This window comes from Mus caroli, unplaced genomic scaffold (genome assembly GCF_978045245.1).
Source record: "Mus caroli unplaced genomic scaffold, Mus_caroli_1 scaffold_9, whole genome shotgun sequence".
NCBI classification, from domain to species: Eukaryota; Metazoa; Chordata; class Mammalia; order Rodentia; family Muridae; genus Mus; species Mus caroli.
In genome coordinates this window covers 4,162,189-4,186,734 of record NW_028227264.1, presented here as the reverse complement: position 1 = coordinate 4,186,734, position 24,546 = coordinate 4,162,189, and the positions used below count along the sequence as shown (strand labels likewise).

General features: G+C 40.4%; 1 protein-coding gene across 3 annotated transcripts in view; it reads left to right on the top strand.

The window, feature by feature from the left end:
• Positions 1–24,546, top strand: part of Ipcef1 (interaction protein for cytohesin exchange factors 1) — a 165,767-nt gene that overhangs the window by 102,721 nt on the left and 38,500 nt on the right. For 2 of the 3 annotated variants that reach the window (XM_029482790.1, XM_029482789.1), the window contains exons 5-8: positions 1,743–1,816; positions 3,090–3,161; positions 13,314–13,372; positions 15,200–15,300. In XM_029482790.1, coding sequence (XP_029338650.1) covers positions 1,743–1,816; positions 3,090–3,161; positions 13,314–13,372; positions 15,200–15,300 — 306 coding nt within the window. The remainder of the gene's footprint in view (positions 1–1,742; positions 1,817–3,089; positions 3,162–13,313; positions 13,373–15,199; positions 15,301–24,546) is intronic. The other variant, XM_021174271.2, reaches the window with a different exon arrangement.

Sequence of the window (24,546 nt, the reverse complement as noted above, 5' to 3'; positions counted from 1 at the left end):
TGTTTTGGATATGTTTCTAGCAATGGAATTGATGGGACCTGGGTTCCCCAAAATTACACTTATTCATATGATCACAGGAAACATTATATGTTATATAAAATATCAACTCATATATTGTACATTCCTTGAATACTTTTTTTAAAGATGAGATTGGTGAAGCCACCATGTAGTGACTAAATGGCCCATTAATAAACTATGTATCTATATATGCACTCAGTATATGGACATGCATATAAATATTTTAAAGAGAGAAGTTTTCACTAACCTTGAGTTTTTATTCTCATAAGGGAGAACATGCAGATGCATACTTAGATAAATCTAGTCTTGTAGGAGACAGAGGCTAGGAATGGAGTTGACTATTTTACAGTTTAATTTTTCTGAAGAAAAGATAAGTTGATTACTCAGTGATTTGGAACTGAGACCAAACCAAACCAAACCAAACCAAACCAAACCAAACCAAACCAAACCAAACCAAACCAAACCAAACAAAGCAAAACAAAACTCAAAGTCAACTAAAATCACCGTAGGGAAATTTTAACACCTACCTGATTTTAAAATTAATACTCTGTTTCTAAAATAAAATTTTAATCATCTCCCAATATCTGCCACTTCAGTTCCATTTTGTTTTTTTAATTGTGTTTCTCTGCTCAGGGATGCTAGTGAGTATGAAAAGAGACCAGCGCTCCATTTATGACAAATGACCCAACTTCATTGCAGACCATCTCAGCTTTATTCATATGTTATAAGTCAACTGGTTCATAGACAGGTAGAGCCTTGGTCACACTTCCTGTGAAGAGTTTGATTTTTAGGTTTGCTAAAGAGGTTCTCAACCTATGGGTCGCATCTCTTTTGTGGTCCAACGATCCTTTAAACTAGGACCATCAGAAAACATGGATATTTACATTATTATGTAATACGGATTCCTAACAGTAGCAAAATTACAGATATGAAGTAGCAATGAAAATATTTTTATGGTTAGGAACTGTATTAAAGGGTCACAGCATTAGGAAGGTTGAGAACCAGTGATATAAACCAACATGCCTCCTATGCCATCCAAAGTGTCTTTCTTTCCTGAGGACTCTCTTCTATAAGAATCAACCCATGGCACTAGGGGTTCACAAGATGTGGCTCTGATTGGACACTGCCTAAAGACTTGGGGAAGAAGATCATCCCTGTTCTGTTGAGTGTTAAGTGTTTTGTTTATCCTGGCTCACTGATGTCCTGGCAGCCAGAGAGGTGTGTATCTGTGGGTTTGCCAACTTCAAGGTCTGGGCTCTGTCCACCATCTCAAGACTGCTAACTAGGTTTCATCTCCTGTGCTTGTGGCTCACCACACTTGTTGGGGGAAAATGATGCTGAGCCTGCCTCTAGGTTTAGCAGGAAGCAGGACGTGGGTGGGTTAACTTTGTGGGTTTCATGAGGCCAGAAGTGGGGCAGGGACAGGGACAGAGCCTGTTGTATATTGACCATCCCTAAGCTGTATCTTGTCATTTCTTATGAGAGTATTCTGTTTATGTTTTTTAGAATATTTTTTCTCCTATAAATGACATATCAAAGTCCATGGCTAGTTGATACTACTTCATGGATGTTCCTTTTCTCCTATAAATGGCGTATCTAAGCCCATGGCTACTTCACAGACATCTTGTGGATTCTACTTTATTTCACTTATACCCTCTCTATTCATTGTCAGTACACCAGGCTAGGATCCCAGCATTTATTAATGTGTGTGCTATGTGTTTCAGGCAGAGAAAGCAGATGGATTTGTCAACCTGTCAGATTTCACAGTGGAAAGAGCCTCTGAATGCAAGAAAAAAAAGTAAGTTGTACTTCCCCTGTTCCCATAAGGCCCTGGTCCAGGATCATAACAATTTTCAAAGTTCACCTAGCAATGGGGCGATTTGTAAGTGGGTGCAGGTAGAACTCAAATGTCTCGGAATTTTGAGCATTGTGAGTTGGAACTGTATAAATGTATGCTCATAGAAAGTGTACATAGAAATGTTTTACTTCTCATTTTCAGATATGTTGACCTGGAGAGTGGATGGGTTTTAACTCCCCCACCCCAAAGGCAAGGGAATCCACAAATAGCTAAGCAGACAGAAGTGCAGACCCTACAGCAAGAGCAGATCATCTTGGCTCATGGTATTAAGACTTACCACTCAGTGCTCTGATGCGTTTAGCTTGGGATTGCACCCTGCTGTAGATTAAGTGTGAGCAGAGCTGGAAATGAAGGGGGTTTCAGCTCATCCCTTTTGTTCTGCTCACAAGCGCTAAGCCTATAGGGTCTGGAAACAGTTCAGAGCTGCCTGGAGAGCTACGTATACACTCTGGTCCCATGGTCATTTCAAGAGAGCATCTGAGTGTGACATATTTTTGTGTCTTCTCTCATCTTTCTCTTCTTTCTTCAATTACCTTCTGCCGTATTATCGGAAAGGGACATTTCTTCATTAATCAGCAGTGAGTTGTCTTAGGAGCCAGTGTTAGCTTTTATTCTTTGTTATACAGTGTAACAGCTGTGTTTTGCTCTGTATTGATTGTGTTGATGCTCTTGATTTTTTTGATTGGTCACAAAACAAACAAACAAACAACAGTCCCCAAGACCCAAAACTCTGTCCTGCTCTGTAGATCTTCTGGTGTAAGTGGGAACATTCTGCTTGCTGTCATGGGTGGGTCATAAATTTCCTTTAACTAATATAAGCACACACTTTTCCTTTACCAATACAGTGCCCCTTATTTATGGCTTCTGAAGAGTCATGAGGACATGGAAGTTGCATACCTGACTGTTTTCTTATAAATAAAATGCCACTGTATATTTGGTTGAATGTAAATAATATCTTGCTAGAATGATTAGATTTGAATAATGTTAAGTGACAACTCAGGGACTCGTGAATTTAATTGTCTCTATACAATTATATAGCAGGTGAAACACACACACACACACATAAATGGAAACTCTTGAGTGGCTAAAAAGCAGCTCTGACATGATAAACTGACTCTCACTTTACTAAGTGAAATCAGGACTATATAATAGGCATTTAGTATAACAATTACTTTAAAAACACTAACAGATGTGTGCTTTTCTTTTTTTCTAGTGCATTTAAGATCAATCACCCACAGATCAAAGCCTTCTACTTTGCAGCAGAGAATTTGCAGGAAATGAATGTGTAAGTAGATGAAATGGTGGACTCAGTCCCTAAGAGGGTGAACTTACTTTGGTCTGACATTAGAGTTTAAAGCCAATGATCACATCAGTTACTGTTCTATTTATTTTCATTACTTAATCTTGTTCTGTTAGTTAATTTCTTTAGCAATTGTAAGACCATCTTGCTTTCTTCTCTAGCACGTGTAGTCCTTTGGGGGAAGTACACTTATCCAAATGGCTCTTTTAGGAAGTAGCTGTGAGATTCTTCTGAAGGAGCCACTGAGAAGAGAACTTAAGTTAAAAATTTACATCCCAAGGAGAAAGACCCCAAGGAGACTTGGGACCAGTGTCACAGCCTTCTGATCCTCACCCAGTCTCTGCTGTCTGTAGCATGTACTGTGTGATTATCTCAAAATGCTCATGAAATTATTGCCTGCTTCTTCATGTATCACCCTGAGCATCTATTTCTGGTGCACCCAACTTTAAAAAATATCCTTGCATGCTCGGTTAGGCCGATGCATTCAATTCCCACGTCACTCCTGGTTTAGATGAAGATGCATTGCATCAGCTGTCATTTGATTAAAGCTGTCTGTTAGGTGCTGCCTTGAGGCATCAAGGACATCTTACTAACCTAAAAGGCCTGTTCTTGACATCTTTAAGACCATCATATAATAACTTAAGGTCTATGAAACATCTATAGTGTGCCTCATTGCCAAAAATGCTGGGCATTAACAGTCAACCCCTTCCACCTCTATAATTCCTCCATTCATAGAGTTTATACTGAGACTCTGTTATCTATTTGTACATGGTAAGTTCCTTGCTTATCTTCCATATATAAGCCCTCTTTGCCTTCTTGTTTTAGAAAGCTAAATAAAAGGTGCTACCTTTCATGACACACCTCCCAACCCTGCTTCAGGACACCTCGTCTGCAGCACTGCCTATCTGGGGGCCTTCTCATTTATAATTGCCACTTAGCTTACCCTCACCTCATCTCTTCAGACAAAGACAAAAAAGGCTCCCAGGATGCTGGAAAACCATGGTTAGCTCCCAGGGAAGGAATTGGTAGCAGCAGTATCCTCCAAATATATCTTTGATAGACAAGGAGAGTGTCTGTTTCTACAGTTTTTCTGGTTATAGCCCCCCTTGTGTTTATCAAGCATGAGAGAGAGAGAGAGAGAGAGAGAGAGAGAGAGAGAGAGAGAGAGAGAGAGAGAGAGACAGAGAGAGAGAGACAGAGAGAGAGAGAGAGAGACAGAGAGAGAGAGAGAGAGAGAGAGGACACATCAAAAGAAAGGGCTTATACCCCTCAAAGGTCAATACTCTTTGCGTATGGCACTGGTGACTCAATTCAGCTGATTTGAAATGACACCATCTGCAAGCATCCAGAGGAGGGTAATGCGTCCTCTTAGAGGTACTTACTTAGAACCCAAAGATGGTGAATGCTAATCTGTAGCTGAGTCACTGGTGAGGTTCACATGGATGGCTCTGGTCTGTGGTGGAAGGGAGACAGGGCTACCCATGCTCCCACCTTGATAGCGACTTTATCAGCATCCAGGGCTTTGTATAGCTTTACCTGTTACCATCTTTCCCACCTGTCCTGGGGCTGATTATTTCAAAGTAGTTTTCATCTTCTCAAAGAGGGCTAGGTGAGAGAGTATATCCCAGAGAAATAGTCCTTTGGAGTGCTTTGTTGCCTGGTAAATGACTCCTACACAGCGGAATACCTTTCCTTTCAAGAGAAGGTTAGACTCTGGTGAGATTATTGGGATCCACTGTGTGTCAGGCCCTTTAAGTTACACATCAAGGTTACTTAGCTTCCTGGACCTGGCTCCCACTGGCTCAACTTTTGTTTCCATCTTTATACTTTATATTCAGGGTTGTCTTTTTGTTTGTTTGTTTGTTTGCTTGCTTGTTTTTGTTCTTTTTCTTTTTATTAGATATTTGCTTCATTTACATTTCAAATGCTATCCCCAAATCCACTATCCGCCCCCCCCCCCTGCCCTACTCCCCAACCCATCAATTCTTGCTTCCTGGCCCTGGCATTCCTCTGTACTGGGGCATATGATCTTTCCAAGATCAAGGGCCTCTCCTGCCATTGATGTCTGAATAGGCCATTTTCTGCTACATATGCAACTAGAGACACAACTCTAGGGGGTACTGGTTAGTTCATTTTGCTGTTTCTCCTATAGGGTTGCAGACCCCTTTAGTATCTTGGGTACGTTCTCTAGCTCCTTCATTAGGAGTCCTGTGTTCCATTCAGTAGATGACTGTGTGCATCCACTTCTATATTTGCCAGGCACTGGCATAGCCTAACAAGGGAGAGCTATATTAGGGTCCTGTCAGCAAAATCTTTCTTGCATACCCAATAGTGTCTGGGTTTGGTGGTTGTATATGGGATGGATCCCTGGGAGGGGCAGTCTCTGGATGGTTCTTCTTTCCATCTCAGCTCTGAATTTTGTCTCTGCAACTCCTTCCATGGGTATTTTGTTCCCCATACTAAGAAGGAGCACAGTATCCACACTTTGCTCTTCCATCTTTTTGAGTTTCATGTGTTTTGCAAATTGTATCTTGGATATTCAAAGTTTCTGGGTTAATATCCACTTAACAGTGAGTATATGCCATGTGAGTTCTTTTGTGATTGGGTTACATCACTAAGGATGATATCCTCCAGATGCATCCATTTGCCTAAGAATTTCATGAATTCATTCTTTTTAATTGCTGAGTAGTACTCCATTGTGTAAATGTACCACATTTTCTGAATCCATTCCTCTGTTGAGGAACATCTGGGTTCTTTCTAGCTTCTGACTATTATAAATAAGGCTGCTATGAACATAGTGGAACATGTGTCGTTATTATAAGTTGGAACATCTTCAGGGTATATGCCCAGGAGCGGTATTGCTGAATCTACCAGTAGTACTATGTTCAGTTTTCTGAGGAACTGCCAGACTGATTTCTAGACTGGTTGTACCAGCTTGCAATCCCACCAACAATGGAGGAGTGTTCCTCTTTCTTCATATCCTTGCCAGCATCTGCTGTCACCTGAATTTTTTGATCTTAGCTATTCTGAATGCTGTGAGGTGGAATCTCAGGGTTGTTTTGATTTGCATTTCCCTGATGATTAAGGATGTTGAACATTTTTTCAGGTGCGTCTCAGCCATTTGATATTCCTCAGTTGAGAACTCTTTGTTTAGCTCTGTGCCCCATTTTTAAATGGGGTTATTTGATTTTCAGGAGTTCAGCTCTTGAGCTCTTTGTATATATTGGATATTAGTCCCCTATCTGATTTAGGATTGGTAAAGATCCTTTCCCAATCTGTTGGTGGCCTTTTTGTCTTATTGACCGTGTCTTTTGCCTTACAGAAACTTTCCAATTTTATGAGGTCCCATTTGTCAATTCTCGATCTTACTGCACAAGCCATTGCTGTCCTGTTCAGGAATTTTTCCCCTGGACCCTTATCTTCGAGGCTTTCCCCCACTTTCTCCTCTATAAATTTCAGTGTCTCTGGTTTTATGTGGAGTTCCTTGATCCGCTTAGACTTGAGCTTTGTACAAGGAGATAAGAATGGATCAATTAGCATTCTTCTACATGGTAACTGCCAGTTGTGCCAGCACCATTTGTTGAAAATGCTGTCTTTCTTCCACTGGATGGTTTTAGCTCCCTTGTCGAAGATCAAGTGACCATAGGTGTGTGGGTTCATTTCTGGGTCTTCAATTCTATTCCCTTGATCTACCTGTCTGTCGCTGTAACAGTACCGTGCAGTTTTTATCACAATTGCTCTGTATTACAACTTGAGGTCAGGCATGGTGATTCCCCCAGAGGTTCTTTTATTGTTGAGAATAGTTTTTTCTATCCTAGGTTTGTTGTTATTTCAGATGAATTTGCAAATTACCCTTTCTAACTCAGTGAAGAATTGCGTTGGAATTTTGATGGGGATTGCATTGAATCTGTAGATTGCTTTCAGCAGGATAGCCATTTTTACTATATTAATCCTACCAATCCATGAGCATGGGAGATCTTTCCATCTTTTGAGATCTTCTTCAATTTTTTTCTTCAGAGACTTGAAGTTCTTGTCATACAGATATTTCACTTCCTTAGTTAGAGTCACACCAAGGTATTTAATATTATTTGTGACTATTTTGAAGGGTGTTGTTTACCTATTTTCTTTCTCAGCCTGTTTATCCTTTGTGTAGAGAAAGGCCACTGATTTGTTTGAGTTAATTTTATATCCAGCTACTGCGCTGAAGCTGTTTATTAGGTTTAGGAATTCTCTGGTGGAATTTTTAGGGTCACTTATATATACTATCATATCATCTGCAAATAGTGATATTTTGACTTCTTCTTTTCCAATTTGGATCCTCTTTATCTCCTTTTGTTGTCAAATTGCTCTGTCTAGGACTTCAAGTACAATGTTGAATAGGTAGGGAGAGAGTGGACAGCCTTGTCTGGTTCCTGATTATAGTGGGATTGCTTTCAGCTTCTCTCCATTTACTTCGATGTTGGTTACTGGTTTGCTGTATTATGCTTTTATTATGTTTAGGTATGGGCCTTGAATTCCTCATCTTTCCAAGAATTTTATCATGAGGGGTGTTGGATTTTGTCAAATGCTTTCTCAGCATCTAACAAGATGATCTTGTGATTTTTGTATTTGAGTTTGTTTATATAGTGGATTATGTTGATGTATTTCTATATATTAAAACATCCCTGCATCCCTGGAATGAAGCCTACTTGGTCATGATCAATGATTGTTTTGATGTGTTCTTGGATTCGGTTTGCAAGGATTTTATTGAGTATTTTTGCATCGATATTCATAAGGGAAATTGGTCTGAAGTTCTCTTTCTTTGTTGGATCTTTGTGTGGTTTAGGTATCAGAGTAATTGTGGCTTCATAGAATGAATTTGGTAGAGTATCTTCTGTTTCTATTTTGTGGAATAGTTTGAGGATAGTTGGAATTGAGTCTTCTTTGAAGGTCTGATAGAACTCTGCACTAAACTCATCTGGCACTTGGATTTTTTTGGTTGGGAGACCATTAATGACTGCTTCTATTTCTTTAGGGGAGATGGGACTGTTAAGAACATTAATCTGATCCTGATTTAACTTTGGTATCTTTGGTATCTGTCTAGGAAGTTGTCCATTTCATCCAGGTTTTCTAGTTTTGTTAAGTATAGCCTTTTGTAGTAGGATCTGATGATGTTTTGGATTTCCTCAGATTCTGTTATGTCTCCTTTTTCATTTCTTATTTTGTTAATTAGGATACTGTTCCAGTGCCCTCTAGTTAGTCTGGCTAAGGGTTTATCTATCGTGTTGATTTTCTCAAAGATTCAGCTCCTGGTTTGGTTGATTCTTTTAATAGTTCTTTTTGTTTCTACTTGGTTTATTTCAGCCCTAAGCTTGATTATTTCCTGCAGTCTACTCCTCTTGGATGAATTTGCTTCCTTTCGTTCTAAAGCTTCTAGGTGTGCTTTCAAGCTGCTAGTGTATGCTCTCTCTAGTATCTTTTTGGAGGCAATCAGGGCTATGAGTTTTCCTCTTAGGACTGCTTTCATTGTGTCCCATAAGTTTGGGTATGTTGTGGCTTCATTTTCATTAAACTCTAAAAAGTCTTTAATGTCTTTCTTTATTTCTTCATTTACAAAGGTATTGTTGAGTAGAGTGTTGTTCAGTTTCCACGTGAATGTTGGCTTTCTATTATTTATGTTGTTATTAAAGATCAGCCTTAGTCCGGGGTGATCTGATAGGATCCATGGGTTAATTTCAAATTTTTATCAGTGGAGGCCTCTTTTGTGACCAATTATATGGTCAATTTTGGAGAAGGTACCATGAGGTGCTGAGAAGAAGGTATATCCTTTTGTTTTAGGATAAAATGTTCTGTAGGTATCTGTTAAATCCATTTGTTTCATAACTTCTGTTAGTGTCCTTGTGTCTCTCTTATTTTCTGTTTCCAGGATCTGTCCATTGGTAAGAGTGGGGTTTTGAAGTCTCCCACTGTTATTGTGTGAGGTACAATGTGTGCTTTGAGTTTTACTAAAGTTTCTTTAATGAATGTGGCTGCCCTTGTATTTGAAGCATAGATATTTAGAATTGAGAGTTCATCTTGGTAGATTTTAACTTTGATGAGTATGAAGTACCCCTCCTTTTCTTTTTTTGATAAGTTTGGGTTGTAAGTCAATTTTATTCAATATTAGAATGGCTACCCAACTTGTTTCTTCTGTCCATTTGCTTGGAAAATTGTTTTCTAGCCTTTTATTCTGAGGTAGTGTCTGCCTTTATCCCTGAGGTGAGTTTTCTGTAAGCAGCAAAATGTTGGATACTATTTGTGTAGCCAGTTTATTAGTCTATGTCTTTTTATTTGGGAATTGAGTCCATTGATGTTAAGAGAAATCAAAGAAAAGTAATCGGTGTTTCCTGTCTTTTTTGTTGTTAAAGTTGGGAATCTGGTCTTGTGGCTGTCTTCTTTTAGGTTTGTTGAGTGATTACTTTCTTGCTTTTTCTATGGTGTAGTTTCCATCTTTGTGTTTTTGTTTTCCCTTTATTATTTTTTGAAGGGCTGAATTCGTGGAAAGATATTGTGTGAATTTGCTTTTGTCATGGAATACTTTGGTTTCTCCATCTATGGTAATTGAGAATTTAGCTAGGTATAGTAGCCTGGACTGGCATTTGTGTCCTCTTAGTGTCTGCATAGCATCTGTCCAGGATCTTCTGGCTTTCATAGTCTCTTGTGAGAAGTCTGGTGTAATTCTAATAGGCCTGCCTTTATATGTTACTTGACCTTTTTCCCTTACTGCTTTTAATATTCTGTCTTTATTTAGTGCATTTGTTTTTCTGATTATTCTGTGTCAGGATGAATTTCTTTTCTGGTCCAGTCTATTTGGAGTTCTGTAGGCTTCTTCTATGTACATGGGCATCAATTTCTTTAGGTTTGGGAAATTTTCTTCTATAATTTTATTGAAGATATTTGCTGGCCCTTTAAGTTGAAAATCTTCATTCTCATTTTCTCCTATTATCCATAGGTTTAGTTTTCTCATTGTGTCCTGGATTTCCTGGATGTTTTGAGTTAGGATCTTTTTGCATTTTGCATTTTCTTTGATTGTTGTGTCCATGTTCCCTATGGAATTTTCTGCACCTGAGATTCTCTCTTCCATCTCTTATTCTGTTGCTGATGCTCACATCTATGGTTCCTGATTTCTTTCCTAGGACTTCTATCTCCAGAGTTGTCTCCCTTAGGCTTTTCTTCATTGTTTCTACTTCCATTTTTAGATCTTGTTTTGTTCAATTCCATTACCTGTTCAGTTATGTTTTCCTGAAATTCTTTAAGGGATTTTGTGTTTCTTCTACCTATTTAGCAGTGTTTGCTAGATCTTTAAGGACTTCTACCTGTGTAGCAGTGTTCTCCTATAATTCCTTGAGGAATTTTTGTGCTTCCTCTTTAAGGGCTTCTTCCTGTTTAGCAGTATTCTCCTTTATTTCTTTAAGTGAGTTATTAATACACTTCTTAAAATCTTCTACCACCATCATGAGATATGATTTTAAATCCGAGTCTTGCTTTTTGGCTGTGTTGGATTATCCAGGACTCACTGTTTTGGGTGTACTTGGTTCTGATGATGCCCAGTGTTTTTGGTTTCTGTTAGTAAGATTCTTACGTTTGCCTCTCGCCATATGGAAATCTCTGGTGTTAATGTTCAAGCTGTCTCTGGTTGGAGCTTGATCCTCCTGTAATTCTTTTAGCCTCTGTCACCACTCCTGGGGTTCCAACTCTCTTCTGTGTTTCAGTGGTCAGAGCACTCTCTGCAGGCAAGGTCTCCTCTTTAAGGGCAGGTGTCCAGCAGTCTGGAGTTCTGATCCAACTCCTGAGTTCTAGGGTCAGAACTCTCCCTGTAGGCTGACTCTCCTCTGGGAAGGAATGTAGCCAGTGGTCTGGGTCTCAGCTCTGCCTCCTGGCTGAGGATAAAGGCCCGAAGGGACTCTGACCAAGAAGCTCTGTTGCTTCTTTTGCCCATGTGCTCTCAGGTGATCAGGAGGTCCTGGGTGTGATAGAGATCCTGCGGCGTGTGGAGCCCTCTGGTGCCCTAGACACCCTTGGCCGGATTCACACAGAAGATGGCAAGGCTGGCCCCAACTTGAATGGTTCCCAGCCTCTGTTCGGGCAGGGTTCCCCTGTCCATGTTCCTGCTGTCACAAGACCCTCTGCAACTCTTTGGAGCTGATGTTGTGCTCCACTCACCCGTGATCCCAAGGTGATCCCAAGGTCCTGCTGTGTGGAGAGCACTCTGGAGCCCTTAGTGGCCTCTGCTGGGGTCAGAAGGAAGATCTAGAAATTTATTTTTAATGACACCTGAAACTCTTTCTTTTCTCTTGATGGATCCTGTTTAAACTAGTCAATACTAGATCTAGGAATGACTTGATGGGCAGGTAGGGTGGGAAGAAGTGGGGTGAGAGATGGGTAGTGATTTCAGATTTCAGTTATTCAACTCTTTGGCTAAGACAACTTTTGGGGGCTATAAACTGAAAACTGTTGTCCTTCTTAAAGTGAGCCATGAAATATATTGTATTTTATTGGATTTAGAAAATATGCATTAAATTTTTGTGTAGCACACATGCTATGCTCATGTGTATGCACATATGCATACAGATGTCCATGTATGTTTGTGTATGTAAGCGTGCAGGATGGTGGCCAGCTCTGGGTGCCTTCCTTTGTTGACGATACATTATTTTCTGAGATAACCAGATCTTGGGGAGCAGTATTTCGCATTACAATATGTAGCAAAAGACCAAACCTCAAAAATTAACAATTAACACAGGACTTTTTTCTTTCTACTGTTATAAGCCTTACATTTTTCTACATGAAGGTGTGCTTTTTTTTTTTTTTCTTTCAAAATAGGTATCCACTATTACAATTACTAGGCAAAAAGGTACATATTTAAAATCTGAATGATTTCATCAAGTTGCCTGCTCAAAACTGACTATCTCCATTTTCATGTTTAGCTCAGCAATTGATTCAGATTTATATTTTCCTATCTTTCCTTAGACACAAGTAGGATTTCCCCCACATGTTCATTAGCTCTTGTGTGCCCTGACCCTGTTTTTTGGTCATAAGTATCGTTATTTAGGAACTAGATAAACATTCCTGCCTTCCTACAGCATGGTCTGAGCCTTAGTGTTGGTCCAGTCTTATGTGGGTGTTAGAGAACTTGAGTCTATTATGGAACTAGAGTGAATATCTTTAAGGAGACTGGACTCACTATCGTTCTTGTAGAGATTCTCATTTTGTCTAATACACAAATTTAATATATATATTTATAGTAATATATAATATACAACATATGCAATAATATATAATATATGATATTATGTTTCTAACTGAAATGTTGAGGAGGCATGGCAGTGGCCTAGAATTAGAAACAGAGTTTGAGTTTGTTACGATTTGTCTAGACTTATCACACAACTGATGTCTAATCAAGAGGAAACAAATTATCAATACATTGCCAATTTCTACCTTCCACAAAGAGTTTAGGGAACACAGTCCCTTCTGTGTTCTAGTCAGATTGTCTGAGTGATGCAAAAGTTTTTCTGACTTAAGAATGAATGCTATGGATATTCTTTTCTGAAATCAGTTGACATTATTTAAATGATAGATGGCCAGCACCACTCTGTGGGTAGAATAGCTTCCCAGGCAAACCAGATGCCCTGAGCTTAATACCAAGAAGCCACTTACAGGAACAGAGACCTAAGTCCCGAAAGCTGTCACCTGGCTTCCACGTGTATAATGCACATGTATAATGACAAATTTAAAAACTTATAGAGATAGAGCTCTGAAAGCCAAGTGGCTGATTTTGATGACCAGTAGCTTGATGATGACCAAAGCCTTAAAGTACATAATTACTAAAGAAGACATATTGTTCATATAATTAGAATATCTAACTTAGCTTCTTTTCTTAGCTACTAGATAAAGTTGCACCGCACTTCTCTTATAATATAGATCCTAGGAAAGCCAAGTGTTGTGAAACCAGAAATCTTAGGTTTCTGTGTCTCAAACTCATGATACTTTAGGAAATACCAGTGTAGAATTAGGTCTGAACTTTAAGCAAAGTCAGATACAGGAAGCAGGGTCAGGGTCCAAGGGGAGTGGTTCAGAGGCCCAGCTGATTATTCAAACATTTACTTTCCGTTTGAATCTTAGGTGGTTAAACAAACTTGGATTTGCTGTGACCCACCAGGAATCCATCACAAAGGATGAAGGTAAATTTTATTTTTCTATTGCTGAAATTTTAGCAAGAATATTAGGCTAGAAAGAATCAGGGTGAAGAAAGAGACAACTGGAGGTTCTATGTATAGGCACATTCCCGGGAAGCATAGTTTGGCATTTGAAATGATCTCAAAGGGACAGAAAACCATCTTCACACAGCCTCAGCTTGGAGCCTGGTTTCCCATGCCAGCTAGAAGTGACTTCACACTTCACCCACTCTTGAGCAGCTGCAGGCTTCACTGTTACTCTGACAATTGCCAATGCAAATGCGTAGTGCCCTCCTTACGGAGTTCTTACTCATGGGCCTGTGTGTGTCATGGTCTAGTCTTTTCATCCCACCATTCCCTAGGAGAGTTTAACCTTCCCACCAGCTGGCTGTTGGCATTAGTTACCTTGAAATTGTTCTCGGAACCTGAAGATCAGGCTGAGAGACATACTGTCCCCTGTACCCCACTCTGTAACCTTTTGGGGCTATACAAGCCACAGGCACATACATCTTCATAATGTTATTTAGCCATTAATATGGGGAATAGAGGCTGCACGTGCCAGGGCCACTGACAGATTCTGGTGTGGAAACGCTTAGATTATGGGACACCCAGGGACTGTAAAGAGAAATTTGTATGCTTAGTTATAAAATCTTGAATTTGGAAATGAAAATGTGGCAAATTTGAACCAATAAAGGGAGTTCATTACAATGCTCTGAAATTGGCATCTTTCATGTACCTTCTCTCCCTTTACCCCTTCTCCTTCTCCTCTAGGTATCACTCTACCCTGGCATGTCAAGTCACTGCCAGACTAGGCACATCCTCTCCCCTGGGGTCAGACAAGGTGGTCTAGTTAAAGGAACAGGATCCACAGGCAGGCAACAGATTCAGGGATAGGACCCCCTCCAGTTGTTGGGGGACTGGCATGAAGACCAAGCTGCACATCTGCTACATATGTGCAGGGAGGGGGAGGGGCTAGGTCCAACCTATGCTTGTTCTTTGGTTGGTGGTTCAGTGTTTGAGAGCCCCCACCCTCTTTCAAGGGTCCAGGTTAGTTGACTCAATTGATCTTTTTGTGAACCAATATCTCCTGCAGGTCCCTCAGTCCTTCCCCCAACTCTTCCAAAAGACTCCCAAGCTCTGTCTAATGTTTGGCCGTGGGTCTTGTATCTGTTTCCCTTCACTGCTGGGTGGCACTCTTAAAGGACAGTTATGCTAGGCTCTTATCCACAAGCATAGCAGAGTATCATTCCTACTCTATTCTGGTTTTTAAAGATGTTGTGTGATATTGTCTCTAACGCTCTAAAGCTTCATCTTCCAGCATCTCCTTAGGGCGTTTCTACTTTTATGGTTCAGCTTTCATGCTTAGCCCTGTCCCTCCTCTTGCTGTCTGGGTACTAGCCAGGAGCGAGTTATCAGTAAGACTCCGCTCCCAAGGCTCATTCCGGTTCCCATCTCCATTGCTGACTGTGTTATAACGATTCACACAGTTTAAAGGTATTTTTTGTATGTTTTTCTGAATTATAATAGCCCCCGTCTTTGTGTGCTGGATGTTCTCTGGCAGCAGAAGCCACCATGGGGACCACTCATTTCTCCCAATCCTTAAATTTCTTTTCAACAGGTAGTGCCATAGGGTTCACGCTTTTTACTTCTTTTATTTTTATTCTTTTCTTTTTGGATGCTTGCCTTTTGAATTAGATCCACATTGAAATAGGCAGATGGAGGTTAAAACAAGACAAAACAAAACAAAACAAAAAACCCCCAAACCGTTGCTTATTCATTATGGACTAAATGATGGGAGCCCTGAAACCTGAAGCATCTTTCTTCTGGTTTTAGAATGTTACAGTGAGAGCGAGCAGGAAGATCCTGAAGTAGCCGTGGAGGCACCACCCCCTCCGTATGCTTCCACAACTTCCTCTCCTGTGGTACGTGTTGATGTGAGTAGTCTGTTGGTCACTAATCCTTTGTGTGGATGTCCCTCCTTCCAATTATACACAGACTACCTACCTTGACCAGTAAATTTTTAGAAAGGACAGTGTTAAGGTTCCCAAAGAGCAAGTGCAGTTCTCAGGCTGCTGACTCAGGGTGCTGACTTAGAGCCTTCTCCATAGCAACCCACGGGGATGACAATCTTGTTAATAACCCACAGAAGGACTGGATCACACTCAGAGCATGCATGGAGATGCAAGGGGCTTTGAGTGGCAGGCTAATGCCTGCAGTGGCTCATTTGGCAGCGTGTATTAATTATACCCTACTTATTCTCAAAAGGATTGTCAAGTGACTTGCTCAGGTGCCTGTGATACAACAGTGCAAGATAAACTTTAAAGTGATATTAAATATAGAGTATGCAAAGCAAAACAGTCAGCAAGCTTTGGCATCAGCTGGAGTCAGCTCAGTAAGAGGGCATGTGGAGTGTTGTGGTAGGTTTCCAAAGAACAGTCCCATTGCATGCTAAGCATTGGAAGTTCAGGTCTTCATGGCTGCCAAGACTTTGGAGAGTTATTTCGTGTTTGGATGTATAGATGTAGATTCTCTACGGGGGTCATTGGCTATATAATTTTTTTAAACTTCATTAATAATATTATTGTTTTGGGTTAATTGGTTGAACTCAGGACCTCTTGCATGCTAACACATGCTTTACATCTAACCTACCCCACTAGGCAAATTTACAGCTTTATGCTTATCATGTACCAGGTGCTTTAACTACACACTCATTTAATCCTCAAACAACCTTGAGAAACATTAGTGTTTTATTTGCATTTTACTGATTGCTAGTGGGGCCAAAGCCCTTTGCATGGTTAGAGCCATTTCGATTTTCTCTTGGTGTCTATTAGATGTTTTTAGTTTTTGCCTCCTCTTCCTCTTCTTTTCCTCATTCTTGGTGATTGATAGCATTCTCCAGTTTGTGACTCTCTATATTGGAAATAACATACATTTGTCACCTATGCTTGTCAGCTAAAAGCAAGTTGCTCTTGCTTATTATTTTTTAAACATGTTCATGGCTTCTTTTAATAAGCGACAGTTCATGAGTTTTAATAGGTCAGATTTCTCCATCACTTGTATTGGACCTAGTGTGTGTGTGTGTGTCTGTCTGTCTGTCTGTCTACTTATTTAATTTCAGGTTTTGTACATTGCTTCCCAAGGCCATAAGGAAGTTGATCTTATTGTTTTTGTTTCCTGTCAGAGGAAACCTGTTTGGAAATACACCTTGATACTTGCCCATCCATAGATCTAAAGTCCAGCGCTGCATATTTAAACATGAGAGGCTTATGAGACTTAAAAGTCAGGTCAATAAACTTAGAAGATTCTCTACTTTCTTTCCAATTCATTCATCAAATGTGTGTTTGTCTGTCTTTTTTGAGGCAGTGTCTCAAGTGAACCCAAGCTGGCCTTTAATTTTCTGTATAGCCAACAATGATTTTGAACTTTTTGTCTCCATTCACCCCACTCTCCCAATTATGATTACTGTAACTGCAGGTACGCACCACCATAGTTGGTTTCTGTGTAGTGCTGGGCATTGAACTCAGGACAAGCACACCAACAACTGAGCTGCCTACCAAGCCCTTAAATGTTGTTTTTTAAGAAGTTGTAAGTCTTTTGATAGGTATATTCTAAAGTATCACATGATAAAATTATCTGATAAATGTTGTCTTAGTGTTTTACAACTTAATACAAGCTACTGTTACCTTAGAAGAAAATCTCCATCTAAGAAAATGCATATATTACCTGTAGGCAATTCTGCAGGGAGCATTTTGCTAATTAATGATTGATATGGGAGGGCCCAGCCCACTGTCAGTGGTACCATCCCTAGGCAGATAGATAGTCTAGGTGGTATAAGAAAACATGCTGAGCAAGCCATGGAGGGCCAATCGATCAGCAATGTTTCGTTTTTGGCCTCTGCTTCAGTTTCTGCTTGTAGGTTTGTGTCTCGAGTTCCTTCTTTGGCTTCTTATGATGGACTGTGACTGGTCAGCCAAGCAAACTATCCCCAAGTTATCTTCGGTCATGGTGTTTATTGCAGCAACCAAAAGCAAACTAGGACAAATGTTGAATAGTTAGATGTGTTTCCCCTAGTAACGGAGTATGTTCCTTCTGCTCCCATATTTCCCAGGCAGATTTTGTTTTTGTTTTCTCTTGTTTCTGAAAAAACAGACATATAAGGCACTTGGTTAAAATAACACTGGGCTTTCTATTTAAACAAATGAATTGAAAGAAAAAAAATCTGGGTAACTTTCATCCAGGGCATAAATCAAGTTACTGCTTCACTCAATATGCTCTAGGCCAGCCATGATCAGACAGACAAGCCTAGAGTGTCAAGACAATTTTACCAAGATTTTTTTTTTAACAATTGACAATGACTTTTTATTTCATGAAGCTGAACCGAATATAATAAAATAATAATATTCTAGAAAGTTGTCTTAAAAACTTTCAAGGTTTGGAATAATTAATTTAATGTCTAGCTTTTCTTACCCCTAGACAGTAAAGAGAAATCATAATTTTCAGTACTGAGAATTTGGACTTCTGGTTCTAGTAGTGAATCTCAATGGGCTGAATTCTCAATGAATTCCACAAGGGAACACAGTGCTCAAGTGAAACAGGAAGAGTTTTGGCTTCTGTTCTTTCCAACTGAAAAGGCCTCACAGGTACGACAGTGGGAAGGTGTCCATTGTCTGCTTTGTGTGGTACATGTGAACACTAGGTCAACCCCGAGTGTCATTCTTCAGGGGCCAACCTTGGGATTCCACATGGAAACTTAGGACTCACTGAGACCCTAGGCTGGCTAGCCAGGAAGATCCGTAAAGTCTCCCAGTGCTGGTCTTATATATGCTTGGCTGCCACCACGCCCAGCATTTTATGTGGGTTCTAGATTTCTGAATTATATATCCTTGGGCTTGAACGGTAAGTGCTTTGTTCATACAACAATGTCACCAGCCACAATATGACCTGATTCTTAAAGAAGTGATAGTCTTCGCCCACCCTCAGGCTTATTTAAAAGGCTTAAAATAGACAGAGGTTCTTTATATTTCACTCTGAAAGATAATTTGTAGATCTCATTATTCAAATCTCTTCAGTTCCTCAAAGAGTATAAAAGAAACCCACTTCTCATTTCATGTTTCCCAGTATCCTGAGTTACTGAGTTGTTTTAAGAGCCATTATTACCGCTAAAGCTTTCACCATGTATTTTTCTTCTTCCAATTTAATTTAAAAGCACTGTCTGATAACTTGCTCTGTTATGCTGATTGACTTAAGTTGTGAACCAACCCCCTTCTCAGACCCTGGGATCCATCAATGAGTGGTTCACATTCTTTGCAGGATAAAATGTCCTGTTCAAAGAGATCCATGCAGATGACCATCATAGGTGGAGATCTACTGTGGCAGAAGTAGAGAAGGGTGGACGAGGAGGCCAGGGAGCGGGAGGTAGAGAGTGGGCTGTTGCACCCGCTAGGAGGCATGGATGATCAGAATGGGTCACGTGCAGGTTAGATTGGAGGAAAGATGGACCAAAGAGGCACTTTGGGTGAGCTGGGTGGCCCACTGAGAAGGAGTTTCCCACCAGAGAAAACAGAGGTCACATTTGTGAGAAGTGATACCAAGATGCCACTGGAGTGGGGCACATGAATCTGAAGGAGACCAAGAGGGAGGATAACTGTAGCCTTCCTTTACAGGGCTTGTGGGCTAGCTAAGGCTTTTGATGGTTCATCCTGAGTGATTATAGAGTACTTGGATATGAGCAGAAGGGTCGTGAAGTCAGTTTGGAGCTTAAAAGGAGACCCAGGCTGCCATATGGAAGCAACATCAGGGGAGGCTTTCTAGGACAGTGCTCAGGCCCTTGAGGAAGTGGGATGGCTGGGACTTGAGTGAGCTTAGAATATAGAACACCAAGAGTTGGATCAGATATGAAGGGGGATAAATATTTATAACCCCAGCTTCACGTGGCTCAGGCAGATTATTTTAACAGAATGGTTCTGGCCTCACAGTTCGATATTTTTCAGAAGAACAATTCCTTTATGTCTCCCAGAATGTTGAAACAAGCTATCTAAAGCAAGCCAAAGTAGTGGAAAGTAAAAATAAACTCTGAAAAGAAGCTCACTGGGCAGGAGTAGAGGAGGAAGTTAAAAACTGAACAAACAAGTGTAGGATAATTTTAGAAATACAGATTTCATTTAAATAGGCTATGGCTGGAATAGCTGTCTACCAAATGTCACTTGTTCAATATCCACTATACAAAATGATACAGATGCTTGCAAGTGGGTACTTGTAGGAAGACCTACCAATGAATATAATATATAAATCTAAACTTATGATCTCTCTATCTATCTATCGATCCACACACAAGAAATAGGGTAAAGAAAAACCATCTTTCTATTCAGGATATAAAGATCATAAGCTTTATGTTTAGAGACCAAACTGGTTTTCAAACTTTGCTAAAACTCGGTATTATATATTTTTGTCTCTTGCTTTAACAGTTCATTTTCACAGCCTGCTAGCATGGCGGCTCTCCCACTACCTCTTCCTGTCTTCTCCCACTGGCCAACTCCAACCCCCTCATTAGCTCATTGAAACAACAGACTTGCTCGTTCCCTATTTCTTTCTAGTCTACCTTTTCTTTAAAAAAAAAAAAAAAACATCAAATGTTGCCCTTAATAATACTGATTTTCCCAGAGCTCACCATGTAGAGCAGGCTGGCCTTGAACTCACAGAGCTCTGACTACCTCTTCCTTCCAAGTGCTAAGAGTCAAGACATATACCACCATTTCTGGCCCTACTCTCTGGCCTTTTATTCAAGGCCATGGCACTTGTACATTTGCTGTGACATTCTGGTCATTAATTCCTCCTTTGTCCTTAGCCCAGGAAAATGTCTGCTTTGCCCTGAGTCTTTCAAGCTTCCCTTCTGTACCCACAGGGAGAAAGTTTCTAGTTCTAGGAAGCCCTGGTTAGAATGCCACTTCCCGTCCATATTCATGATATCTTTCAGTTTGCTTCAAGCATGAATCCCTTTGCCAAAGCATTCCCTGCCTTCCAAGCCAGGACAAATTTGTCCCATTAGTTTTATTGTTGTTTTTTGATTTTTGTTTTTGTTTTTGCTTTTGCTTTTTTTTTTAGTTATTTATATTAGCCCTCTTAAATGGCACTTATAGTAATGGGTCCATTGTGGTATTTACATACATGTGTGTGATCCTACTTTGTTCTTATTCTGAATTTCTCTGCCTTTTTCTGCTGTTACTTTGGCTGACCTTGTACTTGGGGCTTTAGGTGGCTGTGTTATTTATATAATTACCTCATTTGTTTAAAAATATGTTCTTATGTGTGTGTGTGTGTATGTATGTATGTATGTATGCCTGAGTGCATGTATGCATAACACATGCATGAAGTAGCCTATAAAGCTCATGTGGGTACTGGGAACCAAATTTGCATCCTCTGTAAGAGTAGTATATACTCTTAACCTCTGAGCCATTTCTCCAGACCTCTAGTGACCAGATTGTTAAACTCAGAAGCCATGTTTAACATATTTATTTTTTGTGTTTGTGATGTTTATAGGTCTGCCCAGCACACGTTTGAACTTGAATATATGGATAGGTGAAAAAGTGGGTTGCTGTTATGGCCTCATTCACACTTTCCAAGATTCCCTAGGCACTATTTAAAAAAAATAATTATGGGCCAGTCATGGTGGTGCATACTATTAATCTCAGTGCTTGGGAGCAGAGGCAGGTGGGTCTCTGTGAGCTCAAAGTCACCCTGGTCTAAGTAGCAAGTTCTAGGACAGCAAGAGCTACACCAAGAAGACCCTGTTGAGAGAGAGAGAGAGAGAGAGAGAGAGAGAGAGAGAGAGAGAGAGAGAGACAGAGAGAGAGACAGAGAGAGAGAGACAGAGAGAGACAGAGAGACAGAGAGAGAGACAGAGAGAGAGACACAGAGAGAGAGAGAGACAGAGAATTTATGTTTTTAATTAAGTGTATGTGGGTATGTACACATGAGTGCATTGCCCTTGGAGGCCAGAGAAGGACATCAGATCTCCTGGAACAAGTTGAGCTGCCTGATATGAGTGTTGGGAACCAAAGTCCATTCTTTTGCAAGAGCAGTACACTCTCTTAACTACTGTTAAGAGAGTTAATATCATTTCTCCAACTCATAGAGCAACACTTCCTCATGCAGAGACTTTGCATATCCCTTAGGAAGGGTAGTTTCCTCTGATTCTCAAAACCCTTGGCTTAATTTTACAAAGGAGAAAACCAAATTTCAAAGAAGTAAACCTGACTATATCATAGGTAGAAATTTTTTAAAACAATTTTTATTAGATATTTTCCTCATTTACATTTCAAATGCTATCCCAAAATTCCCCTATACCCTCCCCCTGCCCTGGTCCCCAACCCACCCACTCCTACTTCCTGGCCCTGGTATTCCCCTGTACTGGGGCATATATTCTTTGCAAGACCAAGGGCCTCTCCTCCCACTGATGGCCGACTAGGCCATCTTCTGCTACATCATAGGTAGAAATTCTAAGGTGTTTGTATTTTATAAAGGATATTGCTTTCATCTGAGCATGGTGTCACATGCCTGCAATCCCAGCTCTCAGGCACAGGGGCAAGAGGAATCCAAGTTTAAGACCAGCCCAGACTTCACAGTGAGACCATGTCTCAGAAAACAAAATGAAGCAGCAAAAATATCTTCCTTTACATTGTATTATTTGCTTCTGTTGATGCACCTGTCAGCCAGGCAGATGATGCATAATTTTGTGTACCTGTCACCTGCTAGGTCCTGTTGAGGATACAGTGTCCCTCCTTTCAGGATCAGCATCATGAAGTGGTTAGTTGAAGAGGGGCAACAAGTTAATCATTCAAAGAAATGTCCTCAAGTAGTAATAAATACTGTGAAGAAGAGAAAACTGTGGAGGGCTCAGGAGAGTGGACAGAGGTTGGGGCAGTAGGATGATTGCTTTGTGTTCTCCACTTAGGGGAGATTCTGCCAAAGAACTGGTACTCGGGTTGAGCTCAAAGTTAATCGACTAGAGTGAGGTGCTCAGTGGGTAAAAACACTTTCTATGTAGACCTGACATGAGCTTGATTCCTGGGACCCACAGTAGAAGAGAACCAACCAGGAAGTTGTCCTCTGACCTCCACAGGTGTGCTCCCTTCCTCTGTCCCACACATGTGTGCTCACATGCATCCACAGATAGATACTCACACAGAAACACACAGAGACACACAGGCACACACATAGAAACACACACACACACAAATAAATAAACTAAGTAGAGAAGTCAGTGTATGTTCCTTCCTTCCTTATCATTTTGTTTTATTACACTAGTCTTGTTATTCTTCCATTTCCTTTCCCACTATACCCTGACTAATGCTGCTAAGACTTATGGTGAGAATCATTTCTTCCTAATTAGAAGCCTTCAGTGTTCATTTTCAATCACTTTTCATTGTGTTAAACTTGTGTTTTGAACACATTTTTTTCCAAAAAGGACTTTAGTGCTAGGGAGCACTTTAATTAAAGTTCTCCAATAACAAAAATATCGTACAGGAAAGAACAAAATGAGACAATCAGTTCTGATCTTTGAATTTAATCATGTCAATCAGGTAAAACTATAATCATTTGGCCCATGAGCTATCTCAGTAGGAAAGGTGCTTACCACCAAGCCTGAAAACCTGCATTTGGTCCCAAAGACTCACATGATGGAAAGACGGAATCATTTCCAATGACTTCTACGCATGCGTGCATGTGTGTGTGAGTGTGTGTGTGCATCACCCACAGAGACATAAATGTAATAAGTAAAAACTGCAACCATTCATACAATTTCAATTCTCTCACTGAAAACATTTCAAACTCACTCAGGAAATGAATTAAACCACATCTTGTGAACAATTCTCTTTTAAAGTAAGCCATGTTGCTTGAGTTTGTAAACGCTTGCGGTGTCTCCCCGACTCTGACAATTCTTCTTTCCCCTGACCTCTGCCGTTCTAGTCAGCAAGTTGATGGAGATTCGAAGAAGCTCTTCAGTAAGAGACTAAACCACTGTGCTGTGATTTTCTTCACAGAGCTGCTTCTCTGATCCGTTCTTTCCTGGCGCTGATTTATTATCAACTATGTGTTGGGCACAGATTGGAGAAAAAAAAATTGGAAGTGTAAAAATGACTAAAAACAGCCTGTTTTCAAGTAGCTCACCAAAAAAGATTTAGCAGTCAGTCAGCAATGGCAATAGACATTGTCAAATAAAATGATATTCATCTGGTACAGTAGAAGGGGGCACCGGGTATGGTAAGCTTACAGCCTGGCACGATTAGGGAGACTTCTTACAGGACCAGGCGTATGAGCTGGCTTTGAAGGGGAGACTTATTAGTCACAGAGAGTTGGGGAGGAGCGAAGGCAGATCTATGCCTTTCTGCTGTCATTTCCTTTGCTATTTTGTAACTATATGATACAGCAGTTCACAGAAGGCTAGGATTCCTTGCCTGCTACTCCTACTGGGAGCTACAGAGTCTTAGAAGCAATAAGCCATGTTTTGGCACTATGCTATTTACAAGAAAAAAAAAAGGTCCCAGATGGAATCTGCTGAAATGAACCTCATTTCCAGTTTGTTCGATGTCATCACTTTCTGTCTCCTTAACTGCCTTTAACACCCGACACACATGCCTTTTCCCTTCTAGGGTTGTTTTCCAATTTCCCTGGGTCTTTTCATTGTTGTTTTTATTTGTTTCATTATTCATGTATATATATATATAATAAAATCTAGGGCAGGAGAGCTGGCTCTATTGGTAAAGTGCTTGGCTTGTAAGCATGAGGTCCTGAATTTGACCTCAGAATCCATTTACAAATCTGGGAGTGGAGCTACGCTTATAATCTTGGCAGTGGGGAGGTAGAGATTGGATTATCCCAGGAGCTCACTGGCCAATCAGTCTAGCCTAATTGGTTAGCTCCAAATGATGGCAGACCTTTTCTCAAAACCATGGTGGACTGTGCTGTGTGAGAGAGGCTTGAGGTTATCAGCCAGCTCCCACCAGCGTGCATGCATGCACACATGCGCACATGCACACATGCACACATGCACTGGAAAGCAAAAGGGAGACAACAAAGCAACTTCACAAATGTTACGTGGTGTGTTGCAAGACTTTTTGCTGAGTAACAGTCAACAAGAATATTGCCAACTCTTTATTAACCAGACGTGAGCGGCTCTTCAGTAG